At 39.9% G+C, this 27,849-nt stretch overlaps 1 protein-coding gene across 1 annotated transcript; it reads left to right on the top strand.

Annotated features, from left to right (window-relative positions):
• The first annotated feature begins 168 nt into the window (after nt 1-168).
• Nucleotides 169-27,849, top strand: LOC133534929 (NCK-interacting protein with SH3 domain-like). Its single transcript, XM_061874251.1, has 13 exons — nt 169-548; nt 5,911-6,023; nt 9,548-9,746; nt 13,110-13,185; nt 13,263-13,780; nt 16,407-16,577; nt 16,974-17,060; nt 17,177-17,315; nt 17,397-17,477; nt 17,579-17,707; nt 23,064-23,153; nt 24,497-24,669; nt 26,246-27,849. The coding sequence occupies exons 1-13, from the start codon at nt 378-380 to the stop codon at nt 26,462-26,464; spliced, it is 2,166 nt and encodes a 721-aa protein (XP_061730235.1). The 5' UTR covers nt 169-377; the 3' UTR covers nt 26,465-27,849.

Genomic DNA, 27,849 nt, shown 5'->3' with positions numbered 1-27,849 from the left:
CACATACATTTGGTATGAATTTTATTCACATAAATGATGGTGTAAGTTACACTATTTGTAAATGTGACTCGGTGTTGTATCCTTGATAAAATAACTATAAAAAGGAAGAATAGCTCCGCTTTCGATTAGTAAGCCTAGGGTCGCCTCTGCTGAACAAGAGCGCCCCAAGCGGGATGTAATGGTAATGACTAACAGCAGTCATGTGACCACTAGAGCCGTATTGTAAATAGACCACAGGCGCCATGCCTTCGTAACCTCTTTAAAAACTCCACGAAAGGTCACTTATTCCCGTTCAGGGACTAGTTATCACCCTTGAAGGCTTATCCGCACGGTTCCGCTTCGTCCGGGCGTGTAAAGTGTTAAAAAACAACAACAGCATGTACCGGACTCTGTACGCCTTTCGGTCAGCCGAGCCCAACTCGTTGCACTTCTCTGCCGGAGAAAGCTTCCTAATCCTGGAGAGGAGCAACAAACACTGGTGGCTGGGCTCTCGGTGCAGCTCCGGTGAGACCGGCTATGTCCCCTCCTCATACATCGAAAAAATTCAGGTAAGCGACACTTGGGATCCCCTGATTCTTGAAATCAATGGTGAGTGCATCGGCCATGGTGGGTGTGGGACGGATGGGCCCAAATATATGTCTGTCTACAATTCAGCATGTGTTAATATTGCTTGCAACAACATCTGTATGAAAGGAGCTTGCAACATTGTTAAATAAAATAGTTTTAAATCCATCTTTATGACACAGATCGTAGCAGTTTTCAAGAGCACAGTACTTCATAAACGTGAGTCAAAGATCCTCAGTATGACAAGAGCGAATTTATGTTTTTTAAGGGTCTACTGCAAAAGCCTAGTCAAATATCCTTTATATGATAGGAGCACTGGGATGTTATTAAGGAACGACTGTCAAAAGACGCTAGTCCCAAAATCCTTTATAGGCACATCGCTGCTGTATTTGTTGTCAAAGATCCTGCTGTTATTTAGGACATCCACCACAAAGCCTAGTCGAAGATCCTCTACACCATTGGTTCTCAAATGGGGGTACGCGTACCCTTGGGTGTACTTGAAGGTATGCCAAGGGGTACGTGAGAATTTTAAAAAATATTCTCAAAATAGCAACAATTCAAAAATCCTTTATAAATATATTTATTGAATAATACTTCAACAAAATATGAATGTAAGTTCATAAACTGTGAAAAGAAATACAACAATGCAATATTCAGTGTTGACAGATAGATTTTTTGTGGACATGTTCCATAAATATTGATGTTAAAGATGTATTTATTTGTGAAGAAATGTTTAGAATTAAGTTCATGAATCCAGATGGATATCTCTTAAAATCCCCAAAGAGGGCACTTTAAGTTGATGATTACTTCTATGTGTAGAAATCTTTATTTATAATTTAATCACTTGTTTATTTTTCAACAAGTTTTTAGTTATTTTTATATCTTTTTTTCCAAATAGTTCAAGAAAGACCACTACAAATGAGCAATATTTTGCACTGTCATACAATGTGATAAATCAGAAACTGATGACATAGTACTGTATTTGACTTCTTTATCTCTTTTTTTCAACCAAAAAATGCTTTGCTCTGATTAGGAGGTACTTGAATTAAAAAAATATTCACAGGGGGTACATCACTGAAAAAAAGGTTGAGAACCACTGCTCTACACAGTATTGGCCCGCTGCAGTTTTTGTTTCCAAAGATCCTCAATATAACAGCATCGCTATTCTGTTTACAAGTACCCACTGCAAAAATGCTAGTGAAAGATCCTCTACAGTAGGTGCCCGCTGCTGTTTGTATTCAAAAGATCCTATGTATGACATGAACTCTCTGATGTTTTTAAGGACCTACTTAAAAATGTTAATCAAAGATCCTCTATAACATATTATTGTATCTGCAAAATACAAAACCCAAAACCAGTGAAGTTGGCACGTTGTGTGTATGATAAATAAAAACAGAATACATCCATCCATCCATCCATTTTCTACCGCTTATTCCCTTTTGGGGTCGCGGGGGGCGCTGGCGCCTATCTCAGCTACAATCGGGCGGAAGGCGGGGTACACCCTGGACAAGTCGCCACCTCATCGCAGGGCCAACACAGATAGACAGACAACATTCACACTCACATTCACACACTAGGGCCAATTTAGTGTTGCCAATCAACCTATCCCAAGGTGCATGTCTTTGGAAGTGGTAGGAAGCCGGAGTACCCGGAGGGAACCCACGCATTCACGGGGAGAACATGCAATACAATGATTTTCAAATCCTTTTAAACTTACATTCAACTGAATAGAATACAAAGACAATATATTTAATGTACAAACTGAGAAACTATTTTTTTCTGTGCAAATAATCATTAACTTACAATTTAATGGCAGCAACACATTGCAAAAAAGTTGGCACAGGGGCTTTTTTACCGCTGTGTTACATGGCCTTTCCTTTTAACATCACCCAGTAAACGTTTGGGAACTAAAGAGACCAATTTTTGAAGCTTTTCAGGTGGAATTATTTCCCATTCTTGCTTGATGTACAGCTTAAGTTGTTCAATAGTCCAGGGTCTCCGTTGTTATATTTTAGGCTTCATATTGCGCCACACATTTTCAATGGGAGACAGTTCTGGACTACAGGCAGGCCAGTCTAGTCCCCGCACTGTTGTACTACGAAGACGTGCTGTTGTAACAGATGCAGAATGTGGCATGGCATTGTTTTGCTGAAATAAGCAAGGGTGTTGCTTGGATGGCAACATATGTTGCTCCAAAACCTGTATATACATTTCAACAATAATGCTGCCTTCACAGATGTGTAAGTTACCCATGCCTTGGGCACTAATACACCCTCATACCATCACAGATGCTGGCTTTTGTACCTATAGCAATCCTTTTCGTCTTTGGTCCGGAGGACACGACGTACACAGTTTCCAAAAACAATTTGAAATGTGGACTCGTCCGACCACAGAACACCTTTTCACTTTGCATTATTCAGTCCATCTTAGATGAGCTTGGGCCCAGTGAAGCCGGCGGCGTTTTTGGGTGTTGTTGATAAATGGCTTTCGCTTTGCATAGTAGAGTTTTAACTTGCACTTACAGATGTAGCGATGAACTGACAGTGGTTTCCTGAAGTTTTCCTGATCCCATGTGGTGATATCCTTTACACACTGATGTCCGTTTTTGATGCAGTACCGCCTGAGGGATCGAAGGTCACGGGCATTCAATGTTGGTTTTCAGCCTTGCTGCTTAGGTGCAGTGATTTCTCCAGATTCTCTGAACATTTTGATGATGTTACAGACCAAACATGGTGAAATACCTAAATTCCTTGCAAAAACTTGTTGAGCAATATTGTTTTTAAATTGTTAAGACAATTTGCTCAAGCATTTGTTCACAGAGTGGTGACCCTCGCCCCATCCTTGTTTGGGAATGACTGAGCATTTCATGGAAGCTGCTCTTATACCCAGTCATGGCACCCAACTGTTCCCAAGTAGCCTGTTCACCTGTGGGATGATCCAAATAAGTGTCTGATTCATTGATTGGTTGACTGATTGATTGATTGATTGATTGATTGATTGATTGATTGATTGATTGATTGATTGAGAAGTGTATTTACATCTTAAAGAATTTAATCCATGTAATGCTTCAAAAAGGCACAAAAAAGCCAAAAGTCTTGTTTCCATTGTGGTCCATTAAATCAGTGTTTCTCAACCTTTTTTCAGTGATGTACCCCCTACTCAGAGCAAAGCATTTTTGGTTGAAAAATAGAGTTTAAAAAGTAAAATATAGCACTATGTCTTCAGTTTTTGGTTTATCAAATTGTATAAGTGCAAAATATTGCTCATTTGTAGTGGTCTTTCTTGAACTATTTGGAAAAAAATATATAAAAATAACTAAAAACTTGTTGAAAAATAAACAAGTGATTCAATTATAAATAAAGATTTCTACACATAGAAGTAATCATCAACTTAAAGTGCCCTCTTTGGGGATTGTAATAGAGATCCATCTGGATTCATGAACATTCTAAACATTCTAAACATTTCTTCACAAAAAAAAAAATCTTTAACATGAATATTTATGAAACATAATAAACAAAAAATCTAGCTCTCAACACTGAATATTGCATTGTTGCATTTCTTATCACAGTTTATGAACTTACAATCATATTTTGTTGAAGTATTATTCAATAAATATATTTATAAAGGATTTTTGAATTGTTGCTATCCATCCATCCATTTTTTACCGCTTATTCCCTTTGGGGGCGCGGGGGGTGCTGGTGCCTATCTCAGCTACAATCGGGCGGAAGGCGGTTTACACTCTGGACAAGTCGGAATTGTTGCTATTTTTAGAATATTTAAAAAAAATCTCACATACCCCTTGGCATACCTTTAATTACCCCCAGGGGTACGCGTACCCCCATTTGAGAACCACTGCATTAAATGATGAGCATTCCTAAACATTCTCAGTCTTTTTTGCCACTTATGCCAGCGTTTTCAAAACATGTTGCAGGCATCAAATTCCAAATGAGCTAATATTTGCAAAAAATAATGTTTTCAAAGGTTAAGTATCCTGTTTTTGCAGTCCATTCAATCTTATATAAATTGAAAAGGATTGGCAAATCATTGTATTCTGTTTTAATTTACGATTTACCCAACGTGCCAATTTCACTGGTTTTGGGTTTTGCATAATTTTCTTAAAATAAGATTTTTTTATTTTGTATTATGTTTTAAATACAATTTCTAATTAATTTTTATATTGCTTTTTATCTATAAATATTCTAAACCAGTGGTTCTTAACCTTGTTGGGGGTACCAAACCCCGCCAGTTTCATGTGCGCATTCACTGAACCCTTCTTTAGTGAAAAATAAAATGTTTTTTCATAATTTAATGTTACTATATTAAATACTAATACAGATATAGTTTACAAACAGAAAGTTACAGGAATGTTCACATGATCCCATGTTTACATCTCATTGTGCAACATGTGAATGTTTTAGTGGGACCTAAATGCGATATCTGAAAGAGGTACAAATTATTTCCAACCCCACCTTGTACAGACCTCATGAAAAACAATGTTGTTTTTTTTGTCATTGTAAGTTGGCCAAAACACTTACAGTATATTAGAAAATAATCTCGAGGAAATGATTGCTGTCATTTGATTATGATAAAAAACATTGAACTTGTTATTTAGTCAGGTTTGGACGGAGGCTTCGTCGAACCCCTGAGGCCGACTGATCGAACCCCTGGGGTTCGATCGAACCCAGGTTAAGAACCACTGTTCTAAACTATATGTGTGGAGGCGCCAGAAGACTCGAGGACAGGTGCAGCAGCTTGAGACAACTTAAGAAAAAATTTCCTCAATTTTCAGTTATGTTTAAACAAGTCGTTAATGCACTGAGAGAGGAAACACACTCTTATGGGTTAGCAAGCAGAAAATGCCACAAAATGTTTTTCCAGGAAGTCTGTTTTTCGGGACGTAGGATTTACCCTACTTATGTTTAAAAAGAGGGGATCACATTCATGTTCTCATGTGTGTTGTTGTACCTGGCATGCAGACTTCACTTCAGTAAGCGAGTCCAAGCATGCATCTTCCGCCACACTGAAATGCTCTGTTCTCATTGGCCGTGCAGCTTTAACGAGCTCCAATTTGGAGTCTTGCTGAGCATGTGTCACACTGACTGGCTGCTTTTGCTTGTTTGATAACTGACCCACTTTTTACACACACACACACACACACACACACACACACACACACACACACACACACACACACACACACACACACACACGCATACACACGCACGCACGCACACACACACGGCTCAAGGCAACCATTTAGTTCCGTTGTGTTTAAAGTTTCATGCATGCATGGGTAAATATTTCATTCCCACAGCTCCTCATTTGTATTCTCTCTGTCCGTGCCAGGCTCCAGAGCAGGATGAAGTGTTGCAGTCCATCGACAGAGCGATGGAAGGCATCCACAATGTTGCCCTAAAGAACGGAGGCAAATACAATCTGGAACAGCGGGATGTTCTACAGTGAGTGAAAAAGCGCTTTAAAAGTGCTTTGAAGCGATGTCATCACATCATCATCCATCATCTCACCTTCGACCCCAATACAGTGAAACATTAAAGGAGAACGTCAGAATGTTCAAAAGAAGACCATCATTTAAATCTAAATAATAAGTTCCATTGTAAAACTGTAAAGGTCATTAAACCTTTATTAACCGTACAACTTTAAGGTAGCATTTTTTTTACAAGTGTAAAAAGAAGTTAACCTCTTAAATTGACATACATTTACTCATCTACTATGACTACTCATAATTGTTCATGTTAACGTAAAAGAAAGTAACCCCTGATTTTAAAAGCTACTACATTAATAGCTTTGTTTCTGTCCAAAGACAGAAGACCAAATCCAAAGCAATTTTCCTATAAAATAATATAAATCCAACTAGTACATTCCAGACATATGGAAATTTTAACACAACATTTTATAGAGAATGGTTATATTTTAAAATGCTAAAAACTATACAAAATAAATATAATTAATGGATAAATTAATGCATTAGGCCTGTATGGTATACTGGTATTGGTATAGTACATCGATACTAATGAATCATATTCAGGACTATACCGCCTCTAAAAAGAATCCGATCCCGCAAGAACCCCGCACCGTCGTCACTTCGTGTCATTGTTGGTTTTATGAGCGGACGAGCATGTTCGGCAGCGCACAATCACAGAGTACTTACAAGCAGACACAGTGTGTATACAGAAAAGGGAGAATGGATGCATTTTGGCTTAAAAATTAATGATAAAGGTGAAGCTGTAACACTGAAAGGCCCTCAGGAAAAGGTGCTTTAAGACATGGCTAGTTAGCTAGCGGCTAAAGTCCACCCGCAGTCAGCAGTGTTGTAGCTACTTTTAAATCACTTATCCTCGCCTCCATGGCAACAAATAAAGTAAGTTTCTTACAAGTATCCTCCCTGCAGGACGAGGAATAGCTAAACATGTTTCACTACACACCGTAGCTCACCGGCATCAAAATGTAAACAAACGCCATTGGTGGATCTACACCTGACATCCACTGTAATGATACCAAGTACAACAGCGTATCTCGATGAGACCACTATGATTACGTCAATATTTTTTATCATCCCAAAATCTTTTTTCGTTTATTTTTAACTTTTATTTATTTTATGTTTATACACTCAGGAAATATGTCCTTGGACACATGAGGACTTTGAATATGACCAATGTATGATCCTGTAACTACTTGGTATCGGATTAATACCTAAATTTGTGGTATCATCCAAACCTAATGTAAAGTATCTAAACAACCGAAGAATAAGTGACTATTACATTTTAACAAAAGTGTAGATAGAACTTGTTAAAAGAGATAGTAAGCAGATATCAACAGTAAACACACTGCACGGGCAACGAAGGAGTGGCTCCGTAAGAAGCATTTGGAAGTCCTGGAGTGGCTTAGCCAGTCTCCAGACCTCAACCCCATAGAAAATCTGTGGAGGGAGTTGAAAGTCTGTGTTGCTTGGCGACAGCCCCAAAACATCACTGCTCTCGAGAAGATCTGCATAGAGGAATGGCCCAAAATAGCAGCTACTGTGTGTGTAAACTTGGTAAAGACCTATAGTAATCGTTTGACCTCTGTTATTGCCAATAAAGTTTATATTACAAAGTATTGAGTTTAATTTTTGTTATTGACCAAATACTTATTTTCCACCATAATTTACAAATAAATTCTTTAAAATTCCTGCAATGCGAATTCCGGGATTTTTTTTTTCACATTCTGTCTCTCACAGTTGAAATGTACCTATGATGATTTCTTATGATGAAAATTACAGACCTCTGTCATCATTTTAAGTGGGAGAACTTGCACAATCGGTTGCTGACTAAATACTTTTTTGCCCCACTGTATATCAGAATCAGAAATCAGAAATACTTTAATAATCCCAGAGGGGAAAAATATATGATTTTAAAAACTTTATTATTAATACAATATTATATTAAAATATAATAAGTAATAATACATAAAAATAAAAACAATTAAGGAAAATTGAGCCACAGTAACGTAACAGCACAATAGGCTCAGTAGGCAGAGATTTACAAAGGAAAATAACAAGTTAGCCTTCACGCAAATCAAAGTCTGATAGGTGTGGGCTGCACCTGGGAACACATGTGCACTTCTGATTGGTGTTTGTATGCATGCGTGAGTGTGTGTGTCTGTCTGTCTGTAAGGCTGCAGTACGTTAATAAATTATACCCAAACTACGCACATTTGACAGTGATTCATAGCAGGGAAGCTAACATTAGCCCGCGGTGACAGCCAAAATATCTACTAACGTTACCGCGATGTGCTTCCTCAAATCTGACGTTGAGTTCATGTAAGCTGAAATGTCCACTTGTTTGGGGAGACACATAGGAAAACGCCCTACATAACTGTTTTTTTGGTTGTCTGAAGCGTGAACATCGATTTTATGTGAGGACACGGGTGTTTGCGTTCATTGTTTTCTCTGTCGTTGTTGTTGTTTGCCGCTAAAACTTTTTGGGCAGTTAATCATGTGACCGCCTGGCTATGTTTGATTGGTGGAACGGAGTCAAACGTCACCAGTGACTGCATTTGATTTGTGAAATGGAGTCAAACGTCACCAGTGACTGCATTTGATTGGTGAAACGCAGGCATGCGATAGATCCTACTTTGAAGGTATGTCTTGACAACAAAAACAACAAAAACGTGTATAAACAGATCGATAAAAATAAGTAGCAAGTAGCGAGCTGAATGTAAATAAATGGAGCGTAGTAAAAGTAGCGTTTCTTCTCTATAAAAATACTGAAGTAAAAGTATGTTGCATTAAAACTACTCTTAGAAGTAAAATTCATCCCAAAAGTTACTCAAGTAGATGTAATGGAGTAAATGTAGCGCGTTACTACCCACATCAGTCATCGTAGTTGGGAGGAAGCTGGAGTACTTTGAGAGAATCACACAGTCACAGGGAGAACATGCAAACTCCACACAGAAATATCTAAAGCCCTGGGAATTGAACCCTGGACCTTCTCTCTGTGAGGCACAAGCACTAAACACTGGTTTGTCGTGCTGCCGGATAAAATAATATTTAACGTAATTTTTACCTGTATTGAAGACAGCAGTGAGCAGAGGGGGAGGAGGGCAGTCCGTGGTTCTTTCTCGAATTCAATAGTGTGTCTTACCTTCTTTATCAAAGTGCTGACACTCGCAACTTTTTTGACCCCATAGTGGGTGTGCAGTCAAAATGAATAAAAAGTACAGAAACTGAGTCACCAAAGCAAGGAATTTTTTGTTATTGATTGAAACTTTTATTATTTTATTAGTTAGTGTACTCTATCCCTCGGAATGATGCGCGGACAAACGGAGTAGTTTGTTAGGCGCCATGTTTGGCCGTACGACAACTGGGACCAGTATGAACATGGGGGCAAACTTTTGGCAGACTTTTGGTAAAAATGTTCCGTCAAAACAGACCACTATAGAAATTGGGTGGTCAGTAACTACAGAGTTCTTCCTTCTGTTATAGAAAGTTGATCCATCACAGAAAGGAAACCCTTGCACGGCGGAGCCTCTCAAATCATCCTCAAGGCCTCCCAGCTTCCAATAGTGAAATATCTCTGAGTCAGACTCCTCCCAATGGCCTTAACCGAGACTATGGAAGACAAGGAGGTGTGCCGCTGTCAGGGAGCATGGACAGCATGCACGCACAGCCGGGCTTTTATCAGGTAACACACAATAATACTGACTATAGCTCACACTTTTAATACGGGAAATCTGTATTAGAATTTAAACTTGGATGTTTAAAATGACATATAAATTATTGTGCAAACAAGTGGTAACATAAGTGAGTACACACATCTGAGCACATGTTCAAATAGTGTAAATATTTATTGTCAATATTGTTATCTAACACTGCATGAATATTTTTGGACATGTTATTGATCAGAACTTGTTGTTCCTGGAATCTTTCTGTCCTTCCTTCCATCTTTCCTTCCTTTTATCCTTCTTTCATTCCATTTTTACTTCTTTGCTTTGGGGCCATCTTTCCTTCCTTCCTTTCTCCCTCTTTCCTTTCTTTCTTTCCTTCCTGTCTTCTTTATTTCCTTCCTTTTATTCTTCCTTTATGTCAGTACTGTATTTTCTTCCTTCTTTCATTCTTTTGATCTTCCTTTCCTTCTTCCTTTCCTTCTTCCCTTCCTTCATTTCCTTACATTCATATTTTCTCCTTCTTTTCTTTCCATCTTTCTTTTCTTCCTCTCCTTCTATATTTTCTTCCATCTTTATTTTCTTCCTCTCCTTCTATACTTCCCAACATATTTCCTTCCTTTCCATCCTCTCATCTTTCTTTCCTTCTGTCTTCTTTGCATTTTTCTTTCCTTCCTTCCTTTTATTCTTTCCTTTCATCCATATTTTGTTCCTATTTCCTTCATTTCTTCATTTTTCCTTTCCTTTTTTACTTCCTTCCATAATTCCTTTCGTTCTGTCCGCTCCTCCTTCTCTTCTTCCTTCCATCTATCATTCTTCCCTTCATTCCCTTTTACGTTCCTCTTCTCGTCTTCTTTCCTACCTTTCTTTGGTCTTTCCTTCCTTATTTTCATTCTTTTCGTATTTCCATATTTCTCTCTATCTTCCTTTCATTGTTTCCTTTCTTCCATATTTCCTTCCTCTCTTCCTTACATCTTTCCTTCCTTTCTTCTTCCTTTCCGTCTTTCCTTTCTTCCATTTTTCCTTTTCTTTTGTCCATTCTTACCGTTCTTTCTTCCTTCTTTCCTTCTTCCTTTTATTTTTTCCCTTACTTCCATTTTTCCTTCCTCCCTTCCTTCAATTTTCATGTCATCTCACGTCCATTATTTCTTTCTCCTTTCCATCTTTCCTTACTTTCTTCATTTCCTTTCTTCCATCTTTCTTTCCCTTCGTTCCTGCGTTCCCTCCACCTTGTAGCTGCTTTTAGACTCCTTATCATGCTACATTCAGTTTCACACAATCTTTCAGTACGGGTTGGAATGGACACTTCTCCTAACCACAGCTTCCTGTTGCAGGCTGCACTCATGCTTTTACCACCATGCTGGACTTTAACGGCGTCACATTAGAGGCAAAAATCCAAGCGCATAAAAACTGTTATCGCGCGCTAAATCTCCACTTCGTGCGCGCGCGCGACACCCTTTTGCGCGCGTGTGGTGTCTTTGTGCGCGCCCGGCAACTTTTTGCGTGCGCGCGGTACCTATGTGCGCGCGCGCCGTCTTCGTTTTGGCACTTTGTGGGCGGTTATTCTTACACGGACCCTCTTTTCTGATTGTTCAGGCGAAAGTAGCTCAGGGCCAATCAGAAGTATAGCAGGGCGGGTCATCGTCAATATGTATCAAGATAACACAGCTCCTGTCGACAAACAAATTCTAAAAAGTCCAATTTTAGTGAAATTGTGGAAAATGCCAATTTAAATTGATCCAAAAGTCTTTGAAGAAGGCATTGTCTCATCTGTTGAGAGAACATCACATAGTTAATGAAGTGTCAAGATCGATATCTCTCTTTTCACATACAACCAGTCAACAGATGTCAGTCAATGATGGAAATTATATTTTCAGATATGTTTTCTTTCCTCACTTGTCTGTTTTAAAAAATATTTTTATTTATTTTATATTTGTATATGTAAATATTGAATGTAGGCCACAAAGTTGGACTATTAATTTTCTTTCCTCCTTTCGATGTGTTATAAATGTCAGAGTATTGTATGTATATTAAAATAGTACATGTACCATTGACATCAATAAAATGATGGGGACCAGCTGTCCGAGGTAAGATGGCCCTACGCTGGAGAAACATGTAGTGTTTATTCATATCTATGATGAAAGGTCCATGGCAGTTCCCTGGGATTAAAAAGAAAGGAAATCAGGTTTTCATGGGGCTATCATGGGGCTATCATGGCTGAACAATTAAGTCTTACACTATTATCTCTCAGATTTAATTTGCCTAATGTATGGAGCTAGCTTTTGTTGTTGTTTTTTAATTACATATTTTTAACTCTGCCATCTATGCTGATCTGGGTTGATAGCCAATTTTCCATAGTTTGAGTTGTTTGCAGAAACCTAAATACTTTTTATAGTAATATTAAAACCATATTCATTAATTGTAGTGATAACCTGTCATTCATTATTCTACTAAAATAGTAATTGCAATCATAACATCAATAATTAGGCCCATATGCTAATCATGTGGTCCTGATATGAAGTACGCATAGATAAGTGGGTTCGGGTAGACTCTGGTGTAAACTTAAAGTAGATAGAGGAAAGAAAAATAATAGTCCCACATTGTGGCATACATTCAATATTTACATATACAAATATTAAATAAATAACAATATTTTTTAAAACAGACAAGTGAGGAAAGAAAACATATTTGAAAATATAATTTCCATCATTGACTGACATCACTCGACTGGTTGTATGTGTATGAAAAGAGAGATATCGATCTTGACACTTCATTAACAGTGTGATGTTCTCTCAACAGATGAGACATTACCTTCTTCAAAGACTTTTAGATCAAATTAAATTGGCATTTTCAACAACTCCACTAAATTTGGACTTTTTAGAATGTGTTTGTCGACAGGAGCTGTATCATCTTGATACATATTGACGATGACCCGCCCTGCTATACTTCTGATTGGCCCTGAGCTATTTTCGCCTGACCAATCAGAAAGGAGGGGCCGTGTAAGAAGAATAACCGCCCACAAAATGCCAAAACGAAGACGGCGCGCGCGCGCGCAGAGGCCCTGCACCCACGCAAAAAGGCGCCACACACGCGCAAAAGGGTGTCGCGCACGAAGTGGAGAATCAGCCATAGACTTTGGTCAAGACCGTTTTCTGGGTACTCCGTATATGCTCGTGTCGCCAGATATTTAGAGAACAATGGCTATTGTTAGTGCTATACAAACTGTACACTGACTACTTTAAAGTATATATATATGTTTCATTTCTAAAGTCTTGAAAAGATATGATAGAAATGGTTGCCGAAATGTGTTGTCTTCACTTTTGTGAGGTACTGCAGCACTAATGTCTTAGAGGGGGGCGCCACCCCTGCATCCCCCCCTACAGGTGCCACCGCAGCCTCGACGCGCGGCTCCAATAACGCCACCCCCTCCTGAGAAGCAGAGGAACAGCCGTCGTGCAGGTCAGGGCACATTAGTGGAAGACTCTTGCACTCTAATCTTAGGCCACTTTTGTAACCTGAGCTCTTTGTCTTTGCAGAGCCGGATGTCCCTTCCAGGGTGTCCTCTCTCCCACCGTCCCCCGTCCCCTCTCTCACAATCAGCACGACCTCATTAGAGTCTGGCTCCTCCCACTCCGCGCTGTCCTCTGACGTCAGCCTGCCCAGTGTCTCCAGTACTCCCCCACCCCCAGTGCCATCCCGCGTCAAGCCCGCCGCCTCCGCACCACCTCCAGACACCCACCCACAGTCCGCCCCGGTCAAGAAGAGCCCGGCTCCTCAACCTCCTCAGCTCGCTGCTGAGGAGAAGCACCCGGAGAGCGAGTGGCCGATGGCCCCCCCGTCTGTTGCAGAAAGCCCCTGTGGCAGTCCGGCTTCCCCCGAGCCAGTTCCCCCCACTATCGGGGCTGAGCTGATCGAGTTGGTGCGGAAGAACACTGGCTTGAGTTACGATCTGTCGCGAGTGGCTGTCGGGGTGGTGGTGGGCCACCTGCAGACCACCCTGCCTGGCGCCTCCTCCGACCTGGAGCGAGTTCTGGTGTCGCTGGTGGAGAACAAGGTCAGATTTGTTTTCACAAGCTTGTTGGACGTCGCGCTCAGAGTTTAGCGTTTGTTCGCGCTGCTTTTAGCTGTGAGTTATTGTGGGCGGGGGTTAACGTGTGGTGTGATGCATGTGCACGCTCAGCTCCACTAAGGCTTAAACATTTGGCAGCCAAATGCAACAAGGTCCTTCATAAGCAGCCACTTAATAGCGTTTGACAAAGCATCTGAACGCATTTAAAAAAGGACGCTACATGTCATGTAAATGCACAATCTGGATTGTATCCTTATTCATTTTAATTTTATGTTACAGGTTACACTCTTGAAAAATGCAGAATTTGACAAAAATATAATGCAACTTTTATGATCACATAATAGGCGAAACATTTTTATCTGTACCAGTGTCAAAATGTTTCCACATTAAATATCAACTTTAACTGTCATACAAGCATATTAAGAAGTTAACTTCCATATGGATATGTGCTAAAATAGCTTTAGCCATATATTAAACAAGCAGCTAGGACAGATATGCTTGTTGCTAAGCTACTGTTCCATCTTAAAAGAGATCTATGTAGGATTCTATGGTTTATATTTGGTACCATATTTGTATTTTTTACAAACACCGTTTCCAGATGAGTTGAAAAATTGTGTTAGATGTAAATATAAACTGAAAACATTGATTTGCAAATCATTTTCAACCCATATTCAGTTGAATATGCTAAAAAAGACAAGATATTTGATGTTCAAACTGATAAACTTTTTTTTTTGCAAATAATAATTAGCCAGCAACATGTGACAAAGAAGTTGGGAAAGGTGGCAATAAATACTGATAAAGTTGAGGAATGCTCATCAAAGACTTATTTGGAACACCCCACAGGTGTGCAGGCTAATTGAGAACAGGTGGGTGCCATGATTGGGTATAAAAACAGCTTCCCAAAAAATGCTCTGTCTTTCACAAGAAAGAATGGGGCGAGGTACACCCTTTTGTCCAAAACTGCATGAGCAAATAGTCAAACAGTTTAAGAACAACGTTTCTCAAAGTGCAATTGCAAGAAATTTGGGGATTTCAACATCTACGGGCCATAATATCATCAAATGGTACAGAGAATCTGGAGAAATCACTCCACGTAAGTGGCATGGCCGGAAACCAACATTGAATGGCCGTGACCTTAGATCCCTCATTAAGCACTGTATCAAAAACCGACATCAATCTCTAAAGGATATCACCACATGGGCTCAGGAACACTTCAGAAAACCACTGTCACTAGATACAGTTTGTCGCTACATCTGTAAGTGCAAGTTAAAGCTCTACTATGCAAAGCAAATGCCATTTATCAACAACATCCAGAAACGCCGCTGACTTCTCTGGGCCCGAGATCATCTAAGATGGACTGATACAAAGTGGAAAAGTGTTCTGTGGTCTGACGAGTCCACATTTCAAATTGTTTTTGGAAATATTCGACATCATGTCATTCGGACCAAAGGGGAAGCGAACCATCCAGACTGTTATCGACGCAAAGTTCAAAAGCCGGCATCTGTGATTGTATGGGGGTGCAGTAGTGTTAAAGGCATGGGTAACTTACACATCTGTGAAGGCGTTATTGATGCTGAAAGGTACATACAGGTTTTGGAACAGCATATGCTGCCATCAAAGCGCCGTCTTTTTCATGGACGCCCCTGCGTATTTCAGCAAGACAATGCCAAGCCACATTCAACATGTGTTGCAACAGCGTGGCTTCGTAAAAAAAGAGTGTGGTACTTTCCTGGCCCGCCTGCAGTCCAGACCTGTCTCCCATCGAAAATATGTGGCACATTATGAAGCGTAAAATACGACAATGGAGACCCCGGACTGTTGAACGACTGAAGCGCTACATAAAACAAGAATAAAAGATTCAACAATTAATTTCCTCAGTTCCCAAACGTTTAATGAGTGTTGTTAAAAGAAATGGTGATGTAACACAGTGGTGAACATGCCCTTTCCCAACTATTTTGGCACGTGTTGCAGCCATGAAATTGTAAGTTAATTATTATTTGCAAAAAAAAATAAAGTTTATGAGTTTGAACATCATATATCTTGTCTTTGTAGGGCAATTAAATATGGGTTGAAAAGGACTTGCAAATCATTGTATTCCGTTTGTATTTACATCGAACACAATTTCCTAACTCATATGGAAACGGGGTTTGTATTTTATTACTACAATTTTCCTGAGGGAACTCTCCTGAAGGAATCAATTAAGTACTATACGTCCAGTTGCAGACTCTGCACCGGCTCAAACACTTGGCGAACAAACAGCAATTTTTTATGCCAATAAAGCAAGTATGCCTCAAAAGTAAGGCTCCAATTTTCAAAATGCACTAGTTTAATGCTAATTGAGCTACTTGGGTATGCCGTATACATGAAACAAATTAACATGAGTGATTTTTACATGGCGATTTCAACACTTGCAAATGTGGTTATAAAAGCTACAACTAAAATGCACGTTACAATCAAACAGCTGGTGAGTGATAAGTACAATGCTTATATTTTAAATACTTTTTAGGGCTCAACATAAGACAAGACTACTTCCTGACTAAACACAGAGGACATACCAAAATTAATTGGTCTGTTTCTCTTTTGAAAACACAAAAATGCCTTTGCTGTGCAGGACTCCGGTGCAGTGTTGCCACGGGGTCAGGTGTGTCACGACGAGCAGCGGCTGGAGGTCATCTTTGGCGACCTCACTCGCCACCGGGATGACTCCCAACAACGCAGCTGGGCACTTCATGAAGACCACGCCCTCATCGCGTGCTACCTGGAGGAGCTCCTTAAGATACTGGTAAATAGATAGCAGCCCCTCTTTGAGCTCACTCCTCACATTTTATCTGGATTTAGGGCTGCCTTTCTCCTTATGATGATTTTGCTGGATGCTACTCCACTTGATACAAATAATACAGTGTGCATGAACGTATGATCCTGCCGCAAATTCCAGACAAGTCTGATATGATCAGTTTAGAGATGCCACCATGTTATTAGAGTCAACTCGACAGCCTGCCAAATTTTTTGGGTCGGCCTCCTCCTCCCTCTGAGTGAAACTCACAACCACGACCAGCTTTTTGATGCACCCAAAAATCCTGTCGTGTGTTCAGGGACCTAATCCATTGGACTTTGTGTGTGGGTAGTTAGGAATGAAGAATTGTGTATTACTAATCCAAATAAACAATCTGTTTTCTAGACTGATGCTGATCCTGAGGTGTGTAAGAGGATGTGCAAGGCCAGCCACTATGAGAATGTGCTCTCTCTCGTTTCCTACTATCAGATGGTGAGGATAATCTCCTCTGTAGAAATCATCTGGCAGTACCGTGAGAGCAATTTGTCACGGTTATAAGTAAGTCTTGTTTTGTTGTTGATGACTGTTGTTGTCACGTGAACACACAGGAGCTTCGTGTGACTTTGCGCCTGCTGCTACTTAAAGTGTTTGGTGCAATGTGCAGCCTGGATGCTGCGCTCATCTCCACACTCCTCAACTCCATCCTCCCCATGGAGCTGGCCAGAGACTTACAGACTGACACACAAGGTAGGAGCTCACTTATTGATCCAGAATGTACACATTTACTGTATATGTGTTTTGTATATATATATGTGTGTCTTTGCTCAGAGCACCAGAAGATGTGTTACACAGCCTTGGTGCTCAGCATGATCTTCTCAATGGGTGAACAGGTGCCATATCATCACTACGGTACGACTCTTAATGATGACGAGTGAAGCAGACATTTAAAGTAAAAGTGATGGACATGTGACGTTGTTTTTGATGCGGTCCTCTTTCCTCCGCTTGTTCAGAACACTTGAACGCAGAGTTTGTTCAGTTCCTGCTGGATGTGGTGGAAGACGGACATCCCTCCGATCCCACGGAGCAGCTGCCGGACATCTTCCTCAACCTACTGCTGGCCTTCAACCTGCACCACACAGGTAGTATGACTACACGACAACACAATTATAGTCATTTTTCAAAATGTTTTCCCCCCAAGTGCATACAAATATCATTAAAAATATACTGTACGTCTCAAGTTGCATAAAAACAGAGTTTCAACCAGCTTATGCAGAACATCTCCCATCACTGTTCTTATTTTGCATATAATGTTAATGCAATACTCAACACGCATCAAATGACTAATATTAAATAATAAAACTCATAAATTAAAAATGCAAGCAATATGTTCACGCTACGCAAAGACATCCGGCCAGAAAATTGTGGGCAACCCCCCCCCCCCCCCCCCCCCCAGAGGGGGGGGGGGGGGGGTTGCCCACATCTGAGGTCCTCTCCAAGGTTTCTCATAGTCAGCATTGTCACTGGCGTCCCACTGGATGTGAATTCTCCCTGCCCACTGGGTGTGAGTTTTCCTTGCCCTTTTGTGGGTTCTTCCGAGGATGTTGTAGTCGTAATGATTTGTGCAGTCCTTTGAGACATTTGTGATTTGGGGCTATATAAATAAACATTGATTGATTGATTGATTGAAAATTGCTGATCGTAGATCCTGTGCATCAGTGTATCTTAACCATATACATACTAGGGGTGTGGGGAAAAAATCGATTCGAATTCGAAACGCGATTCTAACGTTGTGCGATTCAGAATCGATTCTCATTTTTTAAAAATCGATTTTTTTGGGGGGATTTTTTAAAATTATTTTTAATTAATTTTTTTTTTCTTTTTTAATTAATCAATCCAACAAAACAATACACAGCAATCCAATTCCAAAACCAAAACTGACCCAGCAACACTCAGAACTTCAATAAACAGAGCAATTGAGAGGAGACACAAACACGACACAGAACAAACCAAAAGTAGTGAAATAAAAATGAATATTATCAACAAAATTATCAATATTAGTTATAATTTCAACATAGCAGTGATTAAAAATCCCTCATTGACATTATCATTTGACATTTATAAAAATAAAAGAACAAGTGTCACAGTGGGTTACACTTGCTTCGCATCTCATAAGATTGACAACACACTGTGTCCAATATTTTCACAAAGATAAAATAAGTCATATTTTTGGTTCATTTAATAGTTAAAACAAATGTACATTATTGAAATCAGTTCATAAAATATTGTCCTTTACAATTATAAAAGTATTTTACAAAAATCTACTACTCTGCTTGCATGTCAGCAGACGGGTAGATCCTGCTGAAATCCTATGTATTGAATGAATAGAGAATCCTTTTGAATCAGGGAGAAATTGTTTTTTGAATCGAAAATTGTGTTGAATCGGAAAAAAAAACGATTTTGAACCGAATCGTGGCCCCAAGAATCGATATTGAATCGAATCGTGGGACACCCAAAGATTCACAGCCCTAACACACACACACACACACACACATATATATATATATATATATATATATATATGTATATATATATATATATATATATATATATATATATATATATATATATATATATATATATATATATACTGTACTAGGAGTGTAACGGTACGTGTATTTGTATTGAACCGTTTCGGTACGGGGGTTTCGGTTCGGTTCGCCGGTGTACCGAACGAGTACACATGCTAGCAGCGACTGGGCTAGGACAACATGTAAAAGCCAGAGCTGGAAGACCCTCCAACCGAACGAGTTTCCACACGGACATATTAAGTAGCGTACCGCACGTTGTGTAAACATTACACACCAAGGCACAACACACAGCATGCTAGCAGCGACCGGGCTACGATAGACTTACCATACCTCCTCTTTTCACCGGACATGTCCTCTTTTGCTGTGATGAGGTGGCGACTTGTCCAGGGTGTACACAGACTTCCGCCCGATTGTAGCTGAGATAGGCACCGGCGCCCCCAGCGACCCCAAAAGGAATAAGCGGAAGAAAATGGATGGATGTCCTCTTTTGCGGCGCTGTCCGGGTGGAGTTTCTTAAATGCCTCAAATCTCCGGCATTTTAAGTTAGGGTTGCGTGTATTTTCAATGTACGTTCAGGGTGAAGAAGGGGTTAAAACAAGACAATTTGTGCACGCAGCAGCAACATTCGTGAGGGAGGGGCAGAGACAGAGAGAGCGAGAAAGTTATGATAAACGCGCGTGCGTCGCCAGGCTCTGCTTTTTACCCATAGTTTTATCAGATTTTATTTTTTATTATCTATAGCAGGGGTGTCAAACGTGTGCCCCGGAGGTCATTTGCGGCCCACAGCTAATGTTTTAAAGGCCCACGGCATATTCTAAAAATACTATTAAAATAAACAAAAACATAAACAAAAGTGAAATAAAAAAGCTTAGAGGCTGAATGTAATTTAGAAAAAGTTGCAACGTTGACTAATAAAACAAAGCTGTTTTTTCTTTCAAACTCTCATTGCTCAAAACATAATATTGAATCAAAATCATTGTTATTATGAATTATTGACCTATTCAAGGTTCCGATTACTTCACATCAAATATTCCACTAAGAAAAATATTTTTGTGGAAGATTTAGCAAATTTGGTAAATAAATAACCCAAAAATTTATATTTTGTTGTTTTCTTCCTGTACCGAAAATGAACCGAACCGTGACCTCTGAACCGAGGTACGTACCGAACCGAAATTTTTGTGTACCGTTACACCCCTAATATATACACGTGTGTGTGTATATATACACAGTATATTAATATATATATATGTAATATATATATAATATATATGTGTGTGTATATATATATATATAGATATAGATATAGATAGATAGATAGATAGATACTACTTTATTGATTCCTTCAGGAGAGTTCCTTCAGGAAAATTAAAGGATATATATATATATATATATATATATATATATACAAGTTTGTGTATATATATATATATATATATGTTTATATCCCTGCGATGAGGTGGCGACTTGTCCAGGGTGTACCACGCCTTCCGCCCGATTGTAGCTGAGATAGGCACCAGCGCCCCCCGCAACCCCAAAGGGAATAAGCGGTAGAAAATGGATGGATGTTTATATCCTCCATGCAGATCTCCTCTAGAGCATTGATGTTTGGGGGCTGTTGTCGGGCAACACAGACTTTCAACTCCCTTCAAAGATCTTCTATGGGGTTGAGCTCTGGAGATTGGAGACTTCTTACGAAGCCACTCCTTCGTTGCCCGGGTGGTGTGTTTGGGATTATTGTCATGTTGAAAGACCCAGCCACGTTGCATCTTCATTGCCCTTGCTGATGAAAGGAGGTTTTCACTCAAAATCTCACGATACATGGCCCCATTCATTCTTTCCTATACACGAATCAGTCGTCCTGGTCCCTTTGCAGAAAAACAACCCCAAAACATGATGTTTCCACCACCATGCTTCACAGTAGTTATGGTGTTCTTTGGATGCAACTCTGCATTCCTTCTCCTCCAAACACGACAAGTTGAGTTTTTACTAAAATGTTCTATTTTGCTTTCTTTCATCTGACCATATGACATTCTCCCAATACTCTTCTAGATCATCCAAATGCTCTTCAGATGGGCCTGGACATGTACTGGCTTAAGCAGGGGGACATGAACTTGTTTAAGCAGGGGGACACGTCTAGCACTGCCAGGATTTGAGTCCCTAGCGGCATAGTGTGTTACTGATGTTAGCCTTTGTTACTTTGGTCCCAGCTCTCTGCAGGTCAATCAATAGGTCCCCCACTGTGTGAGTAAGGGATTTTTGCTCACCGTTCTTGTGATCATTTTGACCTTATTGGGTGAGATCTTGCATGGAGCCCAAGACCGAAGGAGATCATAATAATTGCTCCCACAGTTGATTTATTCACACCAAGCTGCTTACCTATTGCCGATTCAGTCTTGCCAGCCTAGTGCAGGTCTACAATTTTGTTTCTGATGTCCTTTGAAAGCTCTTCGAACTTGGCCATAGTGAAGTTGGAGTGTGACTGTTTGAGGTTGTGTACAGGTGTGGATTATACTGATAACATGGCCAAACATTTGCCATTAATACAGGTAACGATTGGAGGACAGAGGAGCCTCTTAAAGCAGAAGTGTCAGGTCTGTGAAAGCCAGAAATCGTGCTTTTTTTGTAGGTGACCAAATACTTATTTTGCGGAGGAATTCACCAATTAATTAATCACCAATCGTAGAATGTGATTTTTTGGATTATTTTCTCCCATTCTGTCTCTCATAGTTGAAGTGTACCTATGATGAAAATTACAGGCCTCTCTAATCTTTTTAAGTGGGAGAACTTGCACAGTTGGTGGCTGACTTAGTAATTTTTGTCCACACATATCGGTGTGCTTGAACCTCATGGAGAGAATGCTAAGCGAGCAGGGTTTTTAACCTTTTTGACCTCGGGGCCCAAAGCTGTCGTATTGGGGTGAAAGGTGATGACAATTCTGAGGGACCACAGCCTCCTGGAGCCCACTCACAGCCTCCTGGGGCCCACACACAGCCTCCTGGGGCCCACACACAGCCCCCAGTAGCCTCTATGACAAAATGATTGTGCATACACTGAACTAAAAAATATATTCATACGAATGAATTTGAATTTAAAAAAGCCACAAGTTACCCAATATTTTAATTTTAATCATTTTGATTATGGCCCCCTCTAAAAAAAATGGTTCGGTCAACAAATTTCAAACCAATGTTCCATCTAAGTACTGTGAGGAGACTCCGGACCTGGCTCCTCCTCTGTCTGACCAGGTTCTGCACCTGGCCCAACAAAGACTTGTATCAGCTGCCGTTCAGGAGCTTCACTTCACTCGTTACCCTTAAGGCAGGCCAACGTAGTCTGGCGGATCTTCAAGTTTTTGTAGACCTTGCCATCTATGCAGGTGCACTCATAATCCGTTGTCTATTTGCTTGTAATAATTACGTCTGGTTGGAATGCTCATCCTCCCCCACTTTTTGTTATTTGTAAAAAAGGAAACAAATGGGATGTATTACACTTGCCATTGTCAAGAACACTGAAAAACAAGAACATTTAAGGTGGCAATGAATTTGGTATAGAGGCCCACACCGATGTTCTTTCAGGGAGCCCAGAATTTCTAGCAACGGCCATGCAAGCATCTTTCGCTTTTTTTTAAAACTTTTTTTGTGTATTTTCCTGTGATGGTAAATAGAAAAAGCATGAAAATTTAAATAGAGAAATTTAACTTTCTTGCGCCATATTAAAAGCAGTGGATCATATTTTTTTCACCTCGTCAGTTGCTCTGTGCGCTGTCGCCTGCTAAGATGTCCCATGCAGCTATCGCCATCACATGTACACAACCCTCAGTGGAAACTCAAGCCAAACCAAGTATTACAATTCTAAACCGTACCGTACCAAGACCTTACAGTGATGACTTGTGTTTGTTTTTGTCCTGCAGTGCCAAGCAACAACGTGATCATGCAGCAGCTGAAGAAGAAAAATGTGAAGATTCTGTCTGAGAAAGTCCTGCTGCTCCTCAATAGAGGAGGTGATGTATTTGATTAACTCCCTTACTCACTACATCACATCACTACAGTTCACTATGCTACATTGCTACATTGTTTATTACATCACATCACTATATTGTTTATTACTACATCTTTTACCGCATTACATCACTACATTGTTTACTACATTGCATAACTACATTGTTCACCTCCTCACTTCAAGACATTGTTTGCTTCATCACTACAGTACATCACTACATTGTTCCATCAGTACCTGACATCCATACAATTGTTTACTACATTACATCATTACATGTTCACTACATTATTTCACTATGTTGTTTGCCTCATCACTACATGACATCACTACATTAACTCCATGACATCACTACATTGTTCACTTCATCACTACATGACATCACTACATTGTGAACTCCACGACATCACTACATTGTTCACTTCATCACTACATGACATTACTACATTGTGAACTTCATCACTACATGACATGACTCCATTGTTCACTACATTATATACCGCATAGTTCACTGGATGACAACATCACATTGTTAACTACATTACACCACTACATTGCTAACTACATGATGTCACTACATTGTTCGCTTAATCACTACATGACATCACTACATTGTTCACTAACTTACATCTATACATTGCTTATTACATTACAATGCTACATTGTTTGCTTCATCACTACATTGTTCACTATATTGTTTACGATATTACGCACTACATTGCTTTTTACATTACATCACTACGTAGTTCACTTCAACACTATTTGACATCACTACATAATTTACTACATTACATCATTTCATTGTCCACTACATTGCTCACTAAATTACACCTTTACATTGCTACATTACATCACCGCATTGCTTGCTTCATCACTAAATGAAATCACTGCATTGTTAACCACATTGTTCACTTCATCACTACATTGTAAATGGTAAATGGGTTATACTTGTATAGCGATGTTCTACCTTTAAGGTACTAATTGACACCAGGTGTGGCCAGGTGCCAATCAGCCGCAGCTGTGGGAGAACACAGCACTCAGGGAGAAAAACAGGAAACCAAAAAAATAAGAGCGCTGACAGGAAACACTACACACACACACACACACACACACACACAGGAAACCAAGACAAATGCAGAGGACAAAACTAAAACATAGTCAAACTGTCAGAAGCAAGCCTGACACATTGCTTACAACATGACACCATTACATTGTTTACTTCATCACTACATGACATTACTCCATTGTTCACTACATTGCCCTACTACATTACATCACAACAGTGTTCACCACATGACATTACTACACAGTTCAATACATTACAACACTGCATGTTATCCTGTGCAGATGACCCAGTATGCATGTTCAAACACATGCCACCCGCCCCGCACTCGGTGCTGAAATTCCTGCAGGACGTCTTCGCTATTCGAGAGACGGCCAACATCTTCTACCGCACGGACATGATGGTGATGATTGACATCGCCGTGAGGCAGATCTCTGATCTTTCACCTGGAGATAAAGTAAGTACAGATTTTTTTTTAGTTGTGGTTAGTGATGAAGCCTACATGTCACTTCCAGGCTACTTACGACTTAATACCAATAAATAAAAGATTGGATCAGATTGACCAGTCTTTTGAAATGATAGTTTCACACTTTTATTTAATAACTTAAACTAAAGTTGAGTTGAGCCAGGTTTTTTTCTCCCAACAAATCAGTGAAGAAAGGTGATGATTAAAGGAAATAATATTTAAAAAGGTATTTACTGTATTTGAAAAAAAGTCTCACAATATGCTGCAATATATATATTTTTTTATCTGTCAAACTCAGTGATACATTTAGGCTTTTAACCCAGCAACAGAACTTAACAAGGTAACATAAATAAAACACTAAGGAAGACAAATTTCTTACTTGGGTTACTTATTTTTTAGATAATTGTATAAATAAAATGTACATTTACAAAATTTTTCATTACAGCAAACGTAGCTTCAGTATTTTTCTGTAATTGTTATGAATTATTTTAGTGTGCATCCATCCATCCATCCATTTTCTACCGCTTATTCCCTTTCGGGGTCGCGGGGGGCGCTGGCGCCTATCTCAGCTACAATCGGGCGGAAGGCAGGGTACACCCTGGACAAGTCGCCATCTCGTCGCAGGGCCAACACAGATAGACAGACAACATTCACACTCACATTCACACACTAGGGCCAATTTAGTGTTGCCAATCAACCTATCCCCAGGTGCATGTCTTTGGAAGTGGGAGGAAGCCGGAGTACCCGGAGGGAACCCACGCATTCACGGGGAGAACATGCAAACTCCACACAGAAAGATCCCGAACCTGGATTTGAACCCAGGACTGCAGGAACTTCGTATTGTGAGGCAGACGCACTAACCCCTCTGCCACCGTGAAGCCCTATTTTAGTGTGCAGGTTTCTAAAACTCCATCCATCCATCCATTTTCTACCGCTTATTCCCTTTCGGGGTTGCGGGGGGCGCTGGCGCCTATCTCAGCAACAATCGGGCGGAAGGCGGGGTACACCCTGGACAAGTCGCCATCTCATCGCAAGGCCAACACAGATAGACAGACAACATTCACACTCACATTCACACACTAGGGCCAATTTAGTGTTGCCAATCAACCTATCCCCAAGTGCATGTCTTTGGAGGTGGGAGGAAGCCGGAGTACCCGGAGGGAACCCACGCATTCACGGGGAGAACATGCAAACTCCACACAGAAAGATCCCGAGCCTGGATTTGAACCCAGGACTGCAGGACCTTCGTATTGTGAGGCAGACGCACTAACCCCTCTGCCACCGTGAAGCCCTATTTTAGTGTGCAGGTTTCTAAAACTCTATATTTGAAAATGTTTTTAATTGCTCCCTTGTTTTTTTTAATTGAAATTTACAGTGCATAATTTCCTTTTTTCTTTTATTGCATTTTTTTTTAATTTTTATAATTTTGTTTTTAACTTTTTTTTACATTAGAAAACATACACTTGTTCAATACTTTCTCTTTCCACAGTGTTTTGCAGTCATAAAGCCAATATTTCCTGAATTATCCCCCATTTCCTTACTATATTCTCACTATCTGTGTTCACAGCTGCGGATGGAGTATCTCTCCCTCATGCACTCCATCCTGGGCTCAACCGATTACTTCGAGCACCAGCACCGGCTCTCCGACTTGCAGGGGGCGCTGCAGGGGATTCTCAGGGAGGAAGACGACCCTGGCGAAGATGAAGGGACTGCTACAGCGAAACAGATGGATAAGCTAATTGTACAGCAGATTTACAAAGAGTTCCCACAGATGACCCAAGTCTAACCATATCAGTATCACACGCACGCTTATACACTTACACATTCTCTTACACACAGTAGTCCACTGCAGGGAGGCACAGTGTAGAAAACCATGCCCTTTTGGAGGCTGAGTGCCACTCACTCAAAGGATGCTCATAGATGCAATTACTACTAATGCCAGTGTTTCCTAGGACGTGTAGTCCGCTGCTGCAGTATGCATGCAATGTGGGGGAATTCTTACAGATTTGACCATTTCTGATGATGACTATTATTTTTGAATGATGTGTTGTGCTTGCTTGAGGGTTGAAAAATGCAAAAAATGTCAATGCGGTTTATTCTTAGCTGTAATATAGAATCGGCCAAAACAAAAAGCTGTTTGACAGTGATTTGTTCGCAATAATGAGCCCTAATAGTTGCTTTTTTGTTACTTAAAAGTCCCATATCGTGCCATTTTTAATTTTGAATAAGTATCAGAGGTGCCACAACTGTTTATTATGATTGTGTTGTCCTGAATCTACCCTGAATGCTAAGATTCAGACATTTAACAGTGCTGTGTGTGAATAGCTTTAATCCTAATGAGCTATGTGCTATTGTGCTCTTTATCCACTTTTGTCCAGCATATGTGACTTTGAAAGTAACATAAATTAACCAAAAATGCACGCAACCTTTTGCAATAGTGCCATGTAATGACTATAAGAGTAATGTGAGCCACTGAGAGCATTATTTTCCTTAAAGAAATTAATATATATTCTTTTAAAACTGACTTTACCCTGCCTAAGGCAGGTCATCCATATTTCTGACTGGACTAACTTGTATCATTCATTATTCGTTAAGCTTATAATCAAGCAGAACCGGATGAACACGTTGGCGCATATCATTAAGTTGTGTACTTACTCATACAAAGCTCCTCAAGCATCAGTATCGTTCATATCTTAGGGGCCTGAAGTCCTTGTTTTTCCACATTGCTGCTTTTAAACTCCAACAGAGGTGTGTAGCTTCTGCTGACATCCTGTACTTAATATGTGAGCGAACACAGCTGTTATCACCCACCGAAACTCAAGACGTTATTAAAAGTTAATATTTTAACATTTTTAGATGATTTATTCACATTGTATCATAATCAGTGGTGTTCTCTTATTTTACAAGTTAACAATATCTTTTTTGTGTCCGTGACATGCGCGACCCCAAAAGGGAATAAGCGGTAGGAAATGGATGGATGGATGGACATGGTTACATTATTTTTATATTGTGGACATAATACTGCAGTGATATCAGTTGTTTTTATTGTGTTCAAAAGTCCACCATGTGTGAGTTTACAGCAAGGGTGAAAGAAGTGAAAATGTCCTCTTCCTTGTTTACATAAAACATCATGCAAGAGTAAAACTAATAAAGTTATTTTTAAAAGTGAAA

The sequence above is a fragment of the Nerophis ophidion genome, linkage group LG16 (assembly GCF_033978795.1).
Source record: "Nerophis ophidion isolate RoL-2023_Sa linkage group LG16, RoL_Noph_v1.0, whole genome shotgun sequence".
Lineage (NCBI taxonomy): Eukaryota > Metazoa > Chordata > Actinopteri > Syngnathiformes > Syngnathidae > Nerophis > Nerophis ophidion.
This window is presented reverse-complemented; position numbering and strand designations above follow the sequence as displayed.